The sequence below is a fragment of the Astatotilapia calliptera genome, chromosome 20 (genome assembly GCF_964374335.1).
Source record: "Astatotilapia calliptera chromosome 20, fAstCal68.1, whole genome shotgun sequence".
Taxonomy (NCBI): domain Eukaryota; kingdom Metazoa; phylum Chordata; class Actinopteri; order Cichliformes; family Cichlidae; genus Astatotilapia; species Astatotilapia calliptera.
This window is the reverse complement of record NC_137441.1, coordinates 6,640,477-6,656,248: the sequence shown is the minus strand read 5'-3', so window position 1 is coordinate 6,656,248 and position 15,772 is coordinate 6,640,477. Positions and strand designations below refer to the sequence as shown.

The following is a 15,772-nucleotide window of genomic DNA, read 5'->3' as shown; positions in this document are numbered from 1 at the left end:
GGGCTGCCGTGCACGCGCCCCATCTTCCCCTTGAGAAAAAGTTGAGAGCGCGCGCCCCGGATTTCAACAGCTGCAGCAGGGAGGACTCGCCAAGTCGAACAAATATGATTCAAATTCAAACAATTGAATAGGTGAGCTGTCCACCAGCGGCAACGCGTTGTGTGAAATGAAGAAGCAAACTCGAGCAAACACCCGAATTCCCTGAATTCAGTCGCTCGTAGTATCAGTATCAATATTAATCCGGAAATTCTGAGTTGGTAGGTATTGTTTGGTGAGTTTCTACAGTTTGCTCGAAGTCGAGGCAACAGAAAGTGTTGTTTGCTAACGTTGCTGTCGTTAAGAATGACCGAGGCTATGGGAGTAAAACTAGTTAGCGTTTTGTTATGCCACTCTCTCAATCTGGGTGAACTTTTGAAAGTGGCGTTGGAAAACAAACCGTAGGGGACAGCGTAAGTAGACACACACATTAAAAAAAAAGTCAGGTCGATAATGTTCTTTTTGTACCACAGTGTTGTCATGAAATAACGTCGTCGCCACTCGAGACGGGTTTGTGTCTGGATGTATTGATTTAAAATTCAGTCTTCCTCAGTCACAGACGCGGACAGGGCTGATAATTGATCTGAGTGTTTCCAAAATGAGTAACGAAGCCCTCGTGCTCGGCTTATGATGCACATATAGAAACGTAATAGCCAGTCTGTTAAATGCACCGACTTTTATTGACGTTAGCTGGAAGTTCTCAACTGTTAACTTCGAGCATCGCCTCCGAGGTAAAATTACGTTCAAACCGGAGCTTTGCTTTCTTGAATAAGAAGGTGGCTAACGTTAACGCTTGCCTCCCGAAGCATGTGTGTACTTCAGAAAACCACACAGGATCATTAAGAGTTTCCTGTGCTCACCTGGTCTAAAGCAAAAGTACCACACAGCAAACTAATTCCAGATAAATTGGTTATGAATAGCGTTGATGTATAAAAACTATATATATGTGTGTGCATGTATTATATAAAACTGAAAATAAAACCATTTATCATTGGTTTGAATGACTTGAAACCTACAGTTGGGACTTCCCCTTTATCCACTCATTTGTGGGTTTTTTGTTTTGTAGCCATATACTGAAAACTTGATTTAAAGGTAACAGTTAAAAATGTGTGAAAAGGGGGAGGGTCTTTGATGCTACAGTAGACAGCTATAGGTATTGCTGGTGCCACAGCCTTGATTAGCATTTTGCATGGGCCTTGAGCATTTTGTCCTTGCTGAACCAGTTACTCCACTTCTCCACCAATCAAAGCGCTAAGCAGTTCGAGCCTTCCCCAATATAAGCAGTTCAGTATACAAGCTGAAACCACTACACAGAGAAAAACCACAGTGTCTTTTGTCACTGATGCCTGGAGAAAAGGATATGCTGGGATTTGTGAGTAAAGGTTTTAGAGTTTTCAAAAATAGTTTAACAACTTGAAATTCTTAGATGTTGCTTTTTATGTTGTTGACTATAAGTTAATCTATGTCTGTAGATTGTATTTTAACACTACATGTTTAGTATGATTAGTTAAAGTAGTTGTCGTGTTTAGTTAGAAACAAAAGAGAAGCAAAGGTTTGTTATATTTAGGGGAAAAAATGGAAAAAAAAACAATGACCTTACTTAATCATCTTACTTTCTAGAAGTATATATTCTAAGTTAATGTTAGTCATATTAAGCTTAGACACAGAGGCATAAATTCTAAATTAATTTAAATAATGTTTGCGAGCACAAAAAAAGACTGTTTTGTCATTGGCCTGCACATAGAGGAAATGACTTGTCTGTGTAGTTGATTGCTAAAAAAGATACATTTCCTGTTTCAGTGTAAGGAAAGGCAATTCTCTGGTGTTTTTTCAAACAGATTTTATGATAACTTAGGTGTTTCAGTTACCTGATCCTGTTTTGATTTTTGAGCAAAGCCTAAAAAAAACACTTTTCCCATTCTTTCCAGGCTCCTAATAATCTGGACCGCTTGTAAAACATTAGGAGAAAATGCCGACTCATTCATTGCTGCCGTTTGTAAATAGCCCAGATGGACTCGCCCAAGATTTTCTTATTAGTAAAGATGCAAGCATCCCAGGGTTGGGCTCTAGCATGACGCCACACACTACTTACCCAGAAAAGACTGAGTTGCAAAATGAAGAAAGTGCACCGCTGTACTGTATGTTCTGCGAGGAGACTTTCGCTCATCAGGATGAGCTTGGCCCCCACGTGTTAACACAGCACCCCACCACATTCTCCGAGCCAACTGTGCTTCGGGTTGAAGCAGAATTCAGGATCCCAGGAGAGAGACCCCGGGCCAAACAAAGCAGCCTTCCTGCCGAAAAAGACGAGGTTCACAGCTGTATCCTGTGTGGTCACTTATCCCAAGATGGCAGCGAGCTTGAGGCCCACATGAGAAAGCACAAGGACTACTTTACTTATTGTTGCAATTTTTGTGGGCGTCGGTTTAGAGAGCACTGGTTCCTCAAGAACCACATGAAGATGCATGTAAAAGCAGGAGCAAAGAACAAGACCCAGCAAGACCCAGAGAGCCCAATCACAATTAATGGTATCATCCAAGAGCCTCCATCAGAGCCTGTAGGCACCGCATACAAAATGTGCATGGTTTGTGGGTTTTTCTTCCCTGACCATGATAGTTTGGTTGAACACAGTAAAATGCATAATCGAGAGGCACAGCCTGGAAAAGATAAAAGCAAGGATAAGATGGGTGATACTAATGAACCCACTGCCAACCAGGATTCATTTCTTCAGTTCCTAAACCTTCAGCCTCGCCCCGCAGGAAAGGATGTGGAACCTGTGAGATCATCAAAATGGATTCCCCAGCTAGATCCTGTCAACACATATCAGGCCTGGCAGCTTGCTACGAAAGGCAAGATCGCAGTTGGGCCTAATAATACAAAAGATGTTGGCCAGGAAAACAGCACGGACAATGACGAATCTGGCTCTGACAAGGATGAGTTGAATAATATTTGGACTGAGGGCCAAGGAGACAAGGCCGTGAAAGAAGTTGGGAGAGAGCTCCGGTCTCAGCAACAGGCCCCTGTTAAAAGCCCAGACCCACAGCGAAGGTCTCCAGTTCAGAAAGATAAGGACAAACAAAGGCCAACGACTTGTGAGGAATGTCAAAGAAATTTCAGGACCTACCACCAGCTGGTGCTCCACTCCAGGGTCCACAAGCGTGAGAGAGGAGGTGAAGAAAGTCCAACCTCTTCTGTTGATGGCAAGCTTTCAAGAGCAGGCTCACTGGAAAATACAGAGGAAGGGTCTGAGGAGGGCATAGAGGAAAACTTGGGTTCAGGTAAGTCTGTTTTTCTGTATACACTCAGATTATCTTATCTGTGGTGTAGTAATTGTTTGTTACCAAGGGCTCCCTCTGCTGAGGGGACGGATAATAACACATGCCTTTTGTGGCCATTGTTCTGTCCTTTGTGTGTTGTGTTAATATTTAGATTTTTGTTTGTTTTCAAAGGTGAAGATGGATTTGACCGATCCAATGGCAGATCAAAAGACTGCAGTTACTGTGGCAAAACCTTCAGATCCAGCTACTACCTCACCGTTCATTTGAGGACTCACACAGGTAAATTCACGACAAATGATTATAAATTATCCTAAAAATAAACTGACCTTAAACTCTGACTTATGTTATGTTTATGCAAAACTATTTGTTCCAGGTGAGAAACCATTTAAGTGTGCTTACTGCGAGTACGCTGCGGCCCAGAAAACTTCGCTGAAATATCACCTGGATCGACGCCACAAGGATAAGCCCTACGTCGAGATCCCCAGCAGACCTGTGCCTTTAGTGCCCTCACCCAGTGATGGAAAAAATGAAAACAATGCTGAAAATTCTGTGCCAAAGAAATCCTGTGTCCCTCCAGCCAGGCCGTGCATCGATGAAACACTAGAAAGCGGACTGGATAGTGTCGATGGCAAGCTTGGCAAGCCACTTGTCCAAGTAAATGCTGTGCCTGCCTGCTCTCCGGAAGATGATGCGCTCGCCAATTGCTCTGTGCCTGTTAACCTGAAGAAAAAAAGGGAGGAGGTTCAAGAAGAGAACTGTGAGGCCCCATTAAATCTGTCCATAAAAGTCTCTGTCTCTACACCTGTCAGTGTTGAACCAAGAAATGGTATTGTTCCAATTGCCTGCCCATTTTGTGCTTATAAAACCATCTACCCAGAAGTTCTGATTATGCATAAAAAGCTCTCTCACAAAGACAAGTCAAACAGCACCAAAAAGAATGGGTTTGGAGGCAATTTAAGTGAAAGTCGTCATACGGGTTGCCCGCCTGCCCTCAATGGGAAAGATGTTTCCTCAGTTCTGATCACTGAGAGGATCTTCCCTCGCCGAACCAAATCTCCACCTCCCCAACCTGCAAAACCTCAAGAAAAAACACCTGTTAACCTACCGCTCGTTCCTAAGCCATCCCCTGTCCATGCACCCATAAAAGATGTCCAGGAGACCCAGCGTTACAGGCAGAGCACCGACTCACATCCCAGTCAGGAATCCTCCAGGTATACAGAGCTAATGAGAAAAAACAGCACAACCAACAAATATATCATGGACAGAGTGGGCATCGGCGATCGGAGCTACCCAGTACGAAGCGGTGTCCTTTGGCACACAGATGCCGCCAGGCTCTGCCTATCCAGCCGATTTGGAAGCCTCCCCCAGATGGACTTTGGCGAGCCATCCAGCAAGCGATTAAAGTTTTCTGTGCCTACAAACAGGGATGCTGAGGCTGGCGAGAAGGCTGCTTTTAGAGGGCCACCAGCAGATGGATCTAACAGGATGTTTACTAAAAGAACTGTGAAACCCACACAGCAAGGGTCATGTCCACCCACAGCTTCTGAGGTTTCTGTTTTGGGTCCGGCAAAGAATGCACCTACGACTATTGGAGGCAGTTTGGAGTCTGAGTGGAGCATGATGAACCTTCTCCGCTCCTATCCACCCCATGACCTGGCATCTTTCTATCACACCAACCCAGCAAACCCCAGTCATGTAGGACTAGTCAACCCAGGAGCAGGTAAGCATTAGACTTGCAGTTTCAGTAGAGTGACATATAAATTTCTTTGGATATTTGGCTATTTTGTATCTGCATATTCTGATACTTTGAAGAGTTAAAGTTTTTTTGTTTGTTTGTTTTCTCAGGGGGCAGAAGTGTGCTGTTCCAACATCTGCCCAGTCTACCCAGCCTGCAAAGAAGAGATGTTTCAGGCCCATTCCCCAGTCAACGCTGTGGGGCCACTGACAAAAGCGCCTAAAATAAAAAGAAACAAAGAAAAGGTTGAAAACTTTCATTTAAAATAAACCTGACGAGAATTTTTGAAAATGACATTGAACTTCATATAGTTGAATCAAATCATTTTTTTGTCCTTCTCGATGTAAACAGTGCTGCTGCCTTATTTTGGACAATTTCTAGAAACGTTGTTTAATGTACATATTTAGAAAGAGAGGTAGTTTATGCTCACAGTGTGCTTATCCTCTCTTAATTTAATGTTTCTTTTTCAACAGAAAAACATTTGTGTTATATGGACGTTTCAGGGCTACAGTTTCAGCAGAAGTTCTTTTTTGAATGCAAAGATGCAGATAACCTTTGGGGTTTTCTTGTATATAGTCCACTGGTGTGCACTGTAATATTTCTTTTTGAGACTGTTGATAAATCTGTACATGACCCACACTAATATTCCAGAGTCTGTCTTAGCTGTAAAAGTTGTGTGTGTGTGGGATGGCAAAATCTCTCTACATAAACTGTGTTAAGCTAAAACCTAAGAAAAACCTGTGTGGGGAAAAAAAATGCTGCTCTGTGTAATTGCTGCACTGCACTGGATGGTGGGGAGTTTCTGTCGGATAACTTGATGGCTTCGGCCCAGTTGTTTACAAACAGGCCACAGCAGCGAGCTCTGCTGTGTGTTTCAAGTTCTACCTCAAGTTGTGCTCTGAAGGCTTATTTTTGTAAAGCCTTTGAAGCTATCATGTTAGCTGAGCCTATATACCTACTTCGACCAGAGACTGGTGTTTTGAGTTGTAGTAATAGTAGTAGTACATGGACAAGTGACCCGTGACGTTTGACATCTATAAAACACCACAGGAAGCTCAAGCTCATTTGGTGACACTGGACTACTACTGCTGCTACTGTTTTTTTTAACCTATACCACAATTTGGGCTGTACATTAATTTTGATGAACCCGCTATCTACAAGTATTGTTATTTTCCTTCTTGAAAAGCAAAAAGGTGCTTAAGTGGTGCCTCACATCCGTCAGCTGTAAAATGTACCAGATTGTGTGTAATTGTCTGGGTTTGTGTGAAATAGTCATTCAGTGTTATTTGGTTACTGCACATTTAGCCGCTCGCATGTTCGGGAGTTTGCTTTTGCTATGCAAAGTCTTGAAAGTGTTTCTTTTGTCAAGGGGCAGCAGTCACTGCCAACTGGATGTCAAGGAGCGTTTAAGGTGTCGTGATTGTGCAGTTTTAGGGGAGACAAAAAATGCAAAAGCAGCGATGTTGATTGCTCCAATTAACTTAATGCTAAAGAGGGAAGAAAGACTAAAGACTCAGGTTAATTCAATTTTACATGCTGGGTAGTGTTTGGTATAATTTTGAAAAACCTTTTTTAAATTATTTCTTTTTTTTCTTTTTTTTGGTGTTCACATTATTGGTGTGTTTATATATTGTTAAGTATTGTTTTGAAATTTTTGATGGCACGTTTCAACAATAAAGTGAGAGGCGAAGAACGAAAGTATATAGGTGTTGTATTTAAGCTGAACCATAATGAACCTAGGATCACCTTTCTTAACCTCCTGAGACCCGTTTTTCTAATCTCTCCTAGCTATTTAGGATTAGTTGGACCTGATTAGACTTGTCCCCATAGAGGACAATGGTTTTATATTACAGCATAACATGGCATGGTCGCAATTGATTAAAAAATATAAAAACGCAGAATATAAAGTAAGGTGCAAAGCAAAATGTAATGTTGCCATATGAGGACACAAAGTTAAGAAATAAAGTCATACTTGGTTACAGTGTAGCACATTGTTCACGGACTCAAGGCACCAGTTATACAGCTATGTTCATAACATCTGGGGGATGTAGGGTAAGGACCTCCAGCTATATTATAAAATATATATATGCTTATATATTCATATATTTAGCAATATACCGAAACCAAGAGATGCAGTGGTTCACGGTCATAACAATAATCTGCTTTCTTTAACTTGCACCTGGGGTTCTAGCTTCCTTTAATGAAATCTTTAATACCTGATTACACAGACACAGAGAAAGATAAATTCGGTAATATCTGTTCTAATTAAATCATCAGTGGACTGTAATATTCCAATAACTCGATTACCATTTCAGGCTATTAGTCCTCCAGAATCTCCAAATATAGGCAACAAGTATTGGTTTTCTTATGTTATATTACAACATAAGAAAATAATTTTTTGTTGGAGTATTTGTGATTAGTAAACTGTGTTTAGTTTTTGCATTTGACAGCAGATTATGTAAGCTATACTCGACTTTTCAATCAATTACTCCAATCGACCACTAGAGAGCAGTATTTACAAAGTCAAGATTATAGACTCGTTAGATTCAGGTTTCACAGCCTTAAAACGTCCAGACCTTTGTAGTGCATTTACCTTTTATAAAACTTCACACCTTGACCACACTGAGAATAGAATTAATAAAATCATACTGTCAGTTACATACTGCTATAAACCCTAATACTAAATAGTTCTTAAAATAGACGATATTGTATTCACTTTAAATGTTTACATAAAAAAATAAATAAAAACACATGCACTCCTCTGTTTAGCTGTAAACCTGTAGTGAGAAGAATGTCACGCTTGGGGATACACCTGTAATTGATGATGTCACACAGGTGTTGCACATTAGTTATCAAACACAACACATCTGCCATGACATCATTGATTGTAATTGAATGACTCAAACAGCAGTGCACCCAGATTATATTCCCCGAACATCAAGTCCTTAAGAAAAGAAAACTGCTTCAGAGAAGTTGGTTAATAGCTTCTACATCTGCAGAGACATCAGCGCACTATTGTTTCACATCTATAAAAGCAGAAGACTGACAAAACCTATCGCTGCTTTTCATTCTGTAAACAACAAATTGCAAAGGACAATCTTCAGCACATTGAACACTTTAAACTTTGATTTTTTTTTTGCCCCCCTCCTCCCCTTTTGAGTAGACCACATCTGTTTGCTGTCTGTTCCCCTGGGCCAGCACTGTGTAATCTATTGCATTAGCTCACATTAGTGCATATCGCCCATGGGCCTTGGTAATCACAAACGCAAAATGAGCATTTCACTTAGCATCACCCTCATATTCCCTCACACTGTGGCAAACTTAGTGCAAATGCTTGGCAGAGAACGCAAGTCGACAACAGCTTATGACATCCATCCCGTTACACTCGATCCCCGTGTCCAGAATGCTGCGAGGGCTTTCATGTCAAAAGCTCCTTTAATAGGCAAAGATACATGTTGAATTTTCCTTCTGTTTACTTCCTCTTCTGTATTGTTTCTTTGTGATTTGGAGCCCTCGAGAAACGTCATTTCTGAGTGTTCCTGCCAGAATTTTTGTCTTTACCATAACATATGTGTTCGTGTTTTGCAGGCCTTTCATGATACTGCACCCTTTGTATGGTCTACATTAAAGATGCAATGATGCAGTGTCACGAAAGAAGGTCTAAAGGCCTAAAATAATGTTGCTTTAATTTAGGAGAGTAACAGAGATCAAGGACACAATGCTTCACTCAGGTTAGTTACAGAAAACAGATTTCAGTGAAGTTATTAGAACACAGGCTTTTATTTAATCCACAAACGCTGCGATTTTTCCAGTTATGCACAGACCCAAGAAAATACCCACGTTTCAGGCAAATTCACCCGGGATTGCTCTGGTTCATAATTCTTTGGCATAAAACACCTGATGTCTTCACGGCTTCTTATCAAGTTTTTTTCATCACATTAGCTTTTGTGTGATAAGGATTCCCACAGCAGCCATTTTATTGCACAAGTCAACACACAAATGGCATTTTATGCTTGCATTGCTCCTCATTCATCTGTTCAGAGTGTTTGGTTTTACAAGAGGTGATGTTTAAGACTTGGATACGTTCATCTGTGACTGACTATGTGCCGAGCAATTCAAACCCTTTTCTCTCCAGTTTTCTCTCTAGACTATCAAATTTCCTACCTCCCTCCATTCTTGCAAAGTAAACTTCATGTTTTTATCCCCCTTAAGTGCTCTCTCCTCTTATTTTCACTCCTTTCATCACTCATAATTGTTGCCTCCAGATTGTCAACTTGCATGAATTAGCAATTGGGCCAACAAAGCAGATATGGTCAATTGTTGAGTATCCTGTCAGAATTTCAGGCTGAAAGTCTGCTCTCGCTGTGATCGCTCATCATCGTCACCCCATTCCTCTGAGGAAGAGGAGCAATGTAATGGTTCCCACAAAAACAGCCCCTGGCCTAAGGAAAGGGATTTGGGTGTCTAGAGACAACAGGGGCCATATGGAGCGGGCTGAGATAGCAAGGCACATGTACAGAATAATGGATGATGTGTCATGTTTCATGTTGCAGGGAAGCCATCAAGAGAGTTGGGTTTGGGAAATCAAAAGGCTCACGTACAGGAAAAGCGACTGTTGGACCATTTAGCATTTTTGTTTATTTTCTAAACGTGTAGGCTTGAAAAATGCGGTGTTCTATTTCCAATGCCTGTGGTCTGCTGATGTTATTTATAACTAAAATAATAATCGTGATTTTTTTGGGGGGGCTATATGTAGCCCTGTATGCAATATTAAAGCAGATGACCTTACGAGTATAATGAGCCAACCACCTGTTTACTAAAACTAAGAAATATACTCTCTGAAGCAGCGATTCAATTAAGACTAGATTTGTAAAACAGATGAAACCAAATTTGTACACATTGTATTTATCCTGCTTAGTGGGTGGCAATATCAGACAGGCACTTAATGCTGACAGGAATATTTAATCAAATCATGGTCTCCTGAGGATAAATCACATATACTTTAGTGATCCCTTTATTTTTCATCTAGCGCCACCAGGAGGCTGATGAGCAGTATTTTGGTTCGGTCTGGACAAAATACCTGCAAATTTGACAAGACCACCAATCTGGGAGCACAGACTGTATATAAATGATGGATGCAATTACTGTGGCAGCACCTTTTGATTGTTTTAAAGTTTAAACATTATGTGTCATGTTGCTATTTTAAAGCCAGGCAAACAGGAGCCACAAGTGATCATATTTGGGGCCCCAAAAGCCTCTAATATGATTTCAGGTAGCTAATGTTAACTTAGCACTGCTCCAAAAAGGTGCATCGGTAAACTGAATGATTTCACCATACAGAGACACATACCTAGTAAAAATAAGAGAATTAAAATTTCACTGACCAAATCTGAATGTTCTTGACGAGCTGTTAGTATAATCTATCACACAAAAAACCATGTTATTTGTCAAATACATGACACAGAGATCATACCACAACAAGGGTCAAGCTATCATTTTTATTGGTGGAAGTGAAGCTAGCAGACAGCTGTCTGTTACAGCAGTTTGCATCCTCAACCACCTGTTAGTCAAAGTAGCCACGCCCCTAACGTTAACGCTGTAAGTTGTATAATTTACTGGCAGGTGCATAACCTCAGTGAGTTACTATAAAATATAATTTATTACTATAAACAGTGTTTACAGTAACTTTTATTTCATTTTATTTTGCAAGAATAGAAATCTTGATGTAACTTTATTCAAGGTAAAGTTACTGTAGGTGAAATTACAGTAAGATTAATGTTACTGTAAATGAAACTGCAACTTTTTTTACTATAATTACTGTAAAGTTACAGTAACTTATAGGCATCCATTACTGGCTAATTACTGTATTTTCATTTATGTTGTTATAGTTTTATAATAGATTTTTTGTAGTTAGCAATAGAAGTGTTTCTTTTTTATGTGCATCTCCACCTGTAGGAAAAGACGCTGAAGTTAAGCACTATAAGCCAGCAGTCCCCAACCTTTTTTGCGCTACGGGTCCGTGAGTGGTTTGGTATTGGCCCACGAGAGTTGAGGCTCGGGTGTGAAATTTATGGTTTTTATCATTATTTTTTTTATCGTTTTTATCATTAACTTGGTTTCCCTAGGTGTTTTCCCGTGTGTTATGAATAAATCTTTTTTTTTTGGTACCGGTACTGGTTTTATTTTGTTGTATTTATCCACGACACCATAAAGGCCGGTCCGTGAAAATATTGTCGGACATAAACCGGTCCGTGGTGCAAAAAAGGTTAGGGAACGCTGCTATAAGCCATATTTCAAATGAAATAAATGAATAAAAACAGTTGTTGAACATTTGAATGCAAGGGCCTACAGAGATTAACCTGCTATTTTGAGCCTTCAGGGACATTCAAAGTTTTTGACCTTTCTGGGAACACATCAGGTGATTTAGTCAAATGTAGTCAAACTTAAGATATTCATTATATATATGTATATATATTCTTTCTTTTGCTTGCCATATGAACTGTTTCCTTCCATGCAAGCAAAGCCTGTAAATGTAATTGGTCAACAAAGCCCAGACTACAGCCAGGCTGCTAACAGAAACCAGAAATCTTGCAGAATCAAAAATCCCGCCCCTTCCCCTGAATTCTGTCTCTCCTTTCATAGGTATCTATTTATAGAGATTCATAGCCTTATTATCAGATATTCTTTATGTTTGGTGCTAATGAGTGAAATTCATTAATTAACACGAATAGGAATCCAAGATGTTGAACACGTCTGCTAAAATTAAAAATATTACCATTGTTCCTGGGATTAAATATAGTTTCACAGATCCAGCTGCTCGGCTGTAGATCCTTCAGTGTTGTTTTAGTTTCATTTCATTGGAAATAACTCTAATAGTGAGGACAAAGTGAATATACAAAAGAGGAAAGGAAAAGAAATCCTCCACTGTTGTGTAGATAAAAACTCCTTTGTCCAAGCTCCACCGCTACGGGGGCACTGTATACTTAGATCCTCCCTCCCCTCTTATCTGCTCTACCTGCATGTGGAATAAGCAGAGCACCTCATCTCTGTTTTTCTCCCAGTGTCAGAACTACACTTAAGTGCTGTTTCCGATACCCATGAGTAAGCCCCATAAAAGCTGCCCCATCGCCACAGCGTTATTGTTTCTTGCGGATGATTGATTGATGGATGAGGGCTGACACTTCAATGAAGCCATTTCCACTGGCATCTCTATCCGATGATGTGCAGCGTATATTTTCCATCCACGCCTCATTGCTCGCCTGTGTCATTCCTGGAACTTCATTTACACCATGTTCCCTGAAGGACCTTTTTTAGCCCCATCTCCCTTTTTCTCTCTCTGGCTCCTCTTTTTATCTCTTTCTTTTTCTATGCCATAAAATAATGCTATTTCTTGTACACTCTGGAGGGGCTTGGAATCATTTGCGGGGAATGATAAAACCAAAGGCATGAAGGGGTTATTTACAGGAAGTGTAACACTGACAGGGTCCCACTGTTCTGCTTTTTTCACTGTCAGATGCCAAGTCCATGCTGAGGCAGGGCAGGGATATGATATACATTTCAGGCGCACTCGACCTACAGTGTCTGCACACACGATCATTTACTGTTATCTCCACAAGCAAAATAGGCACTTCCAGCTTTGCACATTGTAACAGGATGATGTCCAAAGCTACCCAAAATACATGTTAAAGTATAGTTTGATGGCAACGTGATTGAGGTGCCTTCTCTGAGACAATTGCCTGTTTTTGCTCATATGGGGAGCAGATGGTAAGCAGGCATCAGAGCGGCAGGCTTTCTGGGATGACAGCCATGAGATTCCCCCTCAGGTGCCATTGGAGCCCCTTTAGAAGGGGAGAGTGATTGGTAGGACATGGCACCCCTAAGCAAGTGTTTTTTTTCTTTCCTCCCTCGAGTTTCCTGATTTTACAGTTCTCATCAACAAGCCACAGTGCCGGAAATAGATGTACAATGTCACCTATGACATTGTCTAATTTAGGAGCCTACATCACATATGGAGAACTTTATATTTAGCACCAACAACAATGTGTTTCCAAGACTTCACCATTATTTCTTAGATGCAAAATGCCAGTTTTAATTCTGGATTTCTGTCTGCCCATGTTGTACAATATGTAGTGGGGCTCTATTTAACACCTCTTACCATTTTCACATTAAAGATATGGTCCCTGTGTGGGGTTTAGTTGTGAGAAAATAGGAGATTTTTGTTTATTAAATTTTGACAACACAGTAGCCTTAACCAGGTGACAATAATACAAACAAAAACCTTAATCGCTGACCCCTAACTCTCATGGCTCTGTTATGCTGTGAGGTGCATGGTTTTGTATCACCGCCAATCGATACAAAGTTGCTCCCACCAATCGCTTTCATACTGTGACGAAACATTTCTGATGGGAGCAGTCTCTTCATAGTGTACGAGGTGACGCTAAGCAGCTTAATGTCAACAGATCTCACTCTAATTGAAGACCTATGTGAAATTTATACAGACATCTTCACCACCATCCCTGAAAACAGCAGATGAGGAAATCTCATTTGGAAAAAAAAATAGTATCCCATCTCTATAGATGAGTTGTAAGAGACTTGTGGAATCTTTGGCAAGATGAATTCAAGCTGTTCTGGCGGCACGTCACCAGCACACAGCTTTCCAGTTTTTTCCTTTAATTTGTCACTCAGCACTATAATGTTCAGCAAAATTCTGGGTTATAATTCAAACTTATTTCAAAATATTCTAACCAGATCTTTGAACATCTATATATGAATGACACACCTTCATGTAACTAAAAGATAATTGGATACAACGTATAAAATTGTATGACTTCAGTTGCATATAGGCAAAACTGCTATATGATAGGATCACACAAAGCTGTGCTGTTTGAGATCATATGGCTGTTAGCCATGCATGTTAGATTAATGGGTAATTCTAAATAGGCCATGCATGTGAGGTAGATAAAATGCTTGAAGTGTATAGAATAAAGTGCTATGTGGTTAAAATGTGACTTTTAGTTTCAAGTGAGCGGCCTGTACGACTACAAAGGCGCTGTATAAATGCGAGTCTAGAACACAGATAACCATATTAAGCTTCATAAACTTAGCATTGTTATCTGTGCAGGATTTTTTTCCCACAAATGCTGAAATGATCCTTATTTCAGCTTCACCGTGGATATATGTGCCCCAAAAGTACACAAAGCTTCATGTTCCCCGTGATAGTTTTTCTAGCTATCCCGTTAGTACAAATACTAACGTATAAAAATCTGATGAAAAACATAATAATGAATGCCTCATAAGATGAGTTGCTGTTATAGTGATAAACACTCCATACTACAGAACAGCATGTTGTGATACATGATATGAATTGGTTACATACTGCGTGATATTAGATGCTATTATGTGACAAACAGTTTAGAACTGCCTGTAGGCTATATTAAGATGTTAATGTGTTATTTCTTGTCACCGTTTTGTTCAAAAAACATCTTTTGAAGTGTCTTCCTTTCAGCACCTTGAGATCAAAACCTTCCCTGTTGTAGACTACGGGGGGGGGGGACAATAACAGACACAATGCACAGTTGAACATATGATGCATTCACTGTAGCTGTTTCTGTCTGTGTGCGTCTGTGTGTGTACTTGACCTTGGCGGCTACAGGACATTTTGGTTCATCAGGAAAGATGATTGTTTCCTTTAAAAGATATTAGGAGGACTGTGTCTAAAGGAAACTGACATGCCTCCCTGCATCCCTGATGGTTTCCACTTCGTTTCTTTTATAGTCACTCAGTAGGTAAGGGAATAGTGTCCCACCTCAGTATTTATACATTAAGCAAGGTCTCCTTGTCCAGAAACAAGAGATGAGCAGTGATTGGGCCCAGAGAATAATTTCTTCTGTGTCTACACTGGGGATCAACCTTAATCAATAATCACCTTGGAGGGAAGTGATGCTCTAGTTTAAGGTGAATTGACCTCAGTGGTGATGAGTCTGTAGACAGTGGTCATCCGTTACCACAATACTGGACCCTAATATCTGCAAATGGGGAGGGTGGGAGTCCTGGAGCAGGGCAGATCTTTATTGTCTGTGCAGGAATTAGTGTGGGATCACGAACATTTGGTGTCCCACCCATCCAGAACTGTCACCACTCCGGTAAACCCATCTCAGAGTTGTCGCTTTCACCACATGTCATGGTAAGAAAGAAGAGGGCAAATGGTTTTGCTTTCAAAAAGATAAAAGGAGAATGAGTCTGGACAATGTGGCCTTTATTTAAATCCTTTTAAGACATTATATGTTTGAGGTACATGTACTTAAAAAAAAAGAAAAACATGTAAACTAATGAACATCTCCGTGTGGGAAAGGAAGAGCGAGGAAGTTACGTATCCATTCCAAAAAGCAATAGCCCTCATCCTCTAATGCAATGTGACATTGAATACTACACACAGAGAAACAAGTAACCCCAAATTGGGTTATTCCTCCTACCTGCCAGTAATCCAGTTGATAAGCACTATACATGTAGATTTCTGGGGAGCAGAGAAATCAGATTACCCTGAGCTGAACTGGGATTTTCAGTCTAAATTGGCTGTTCTTCCTCGGGTCTCTCATTCTAACAGGATGAATGAGGGGAAATAAATGATTTGACTTTGCACCAGATAAATTATCTGTGCAGGAGCACACAGCAAAGTAAAGAAAAGGATGCTCGGGTTATTGAGCTTACAAAAATGAACCATGTT

At 40.4% G+C, this 15,772-nt stretch overlaps 1 protein-coding gene across 5 annotated transcripts; it reads left to right on the top strand.

Annotated features, from left to right (window-relative positions):
• Positions 1–6,747, top strand: znf217 (zinc finger protein 217). Of its 5 annotated transcripts, none has more exons than XM_026154734.2 (5): positions 1–131; positions 1,965–3,314; positions 3,486–3,593; positions 3,688–5,034; positions 5,160–6,747. In XM_026154734.2, the coding sequence occupies exons 2-5, from the start codon at positions 2,006–2,008 to the stop codon at positions 5,270–5,272; spliced, it is 2,877 nt and encodes a 958-aa protein (XP_026010519.2). In that variant the 5' UTR covers positions 1–131; positions 1,965–2,005; the 3' UTR covers positions 5,273–6,747. The 5 variants fall into 5 exon arrangements, with proteins under 5 accessions (XP_026010519.2, XP_026010516.2, XP_026010518.2 ...); XM_026154731.2 differs by having other exon boundaries at positions 33–257; XM_026154733.2 differs by having other exon boundaries at positions 63–271.
• Positions 6,748–15,772: the final 9,025 nt, after the last annotated feature.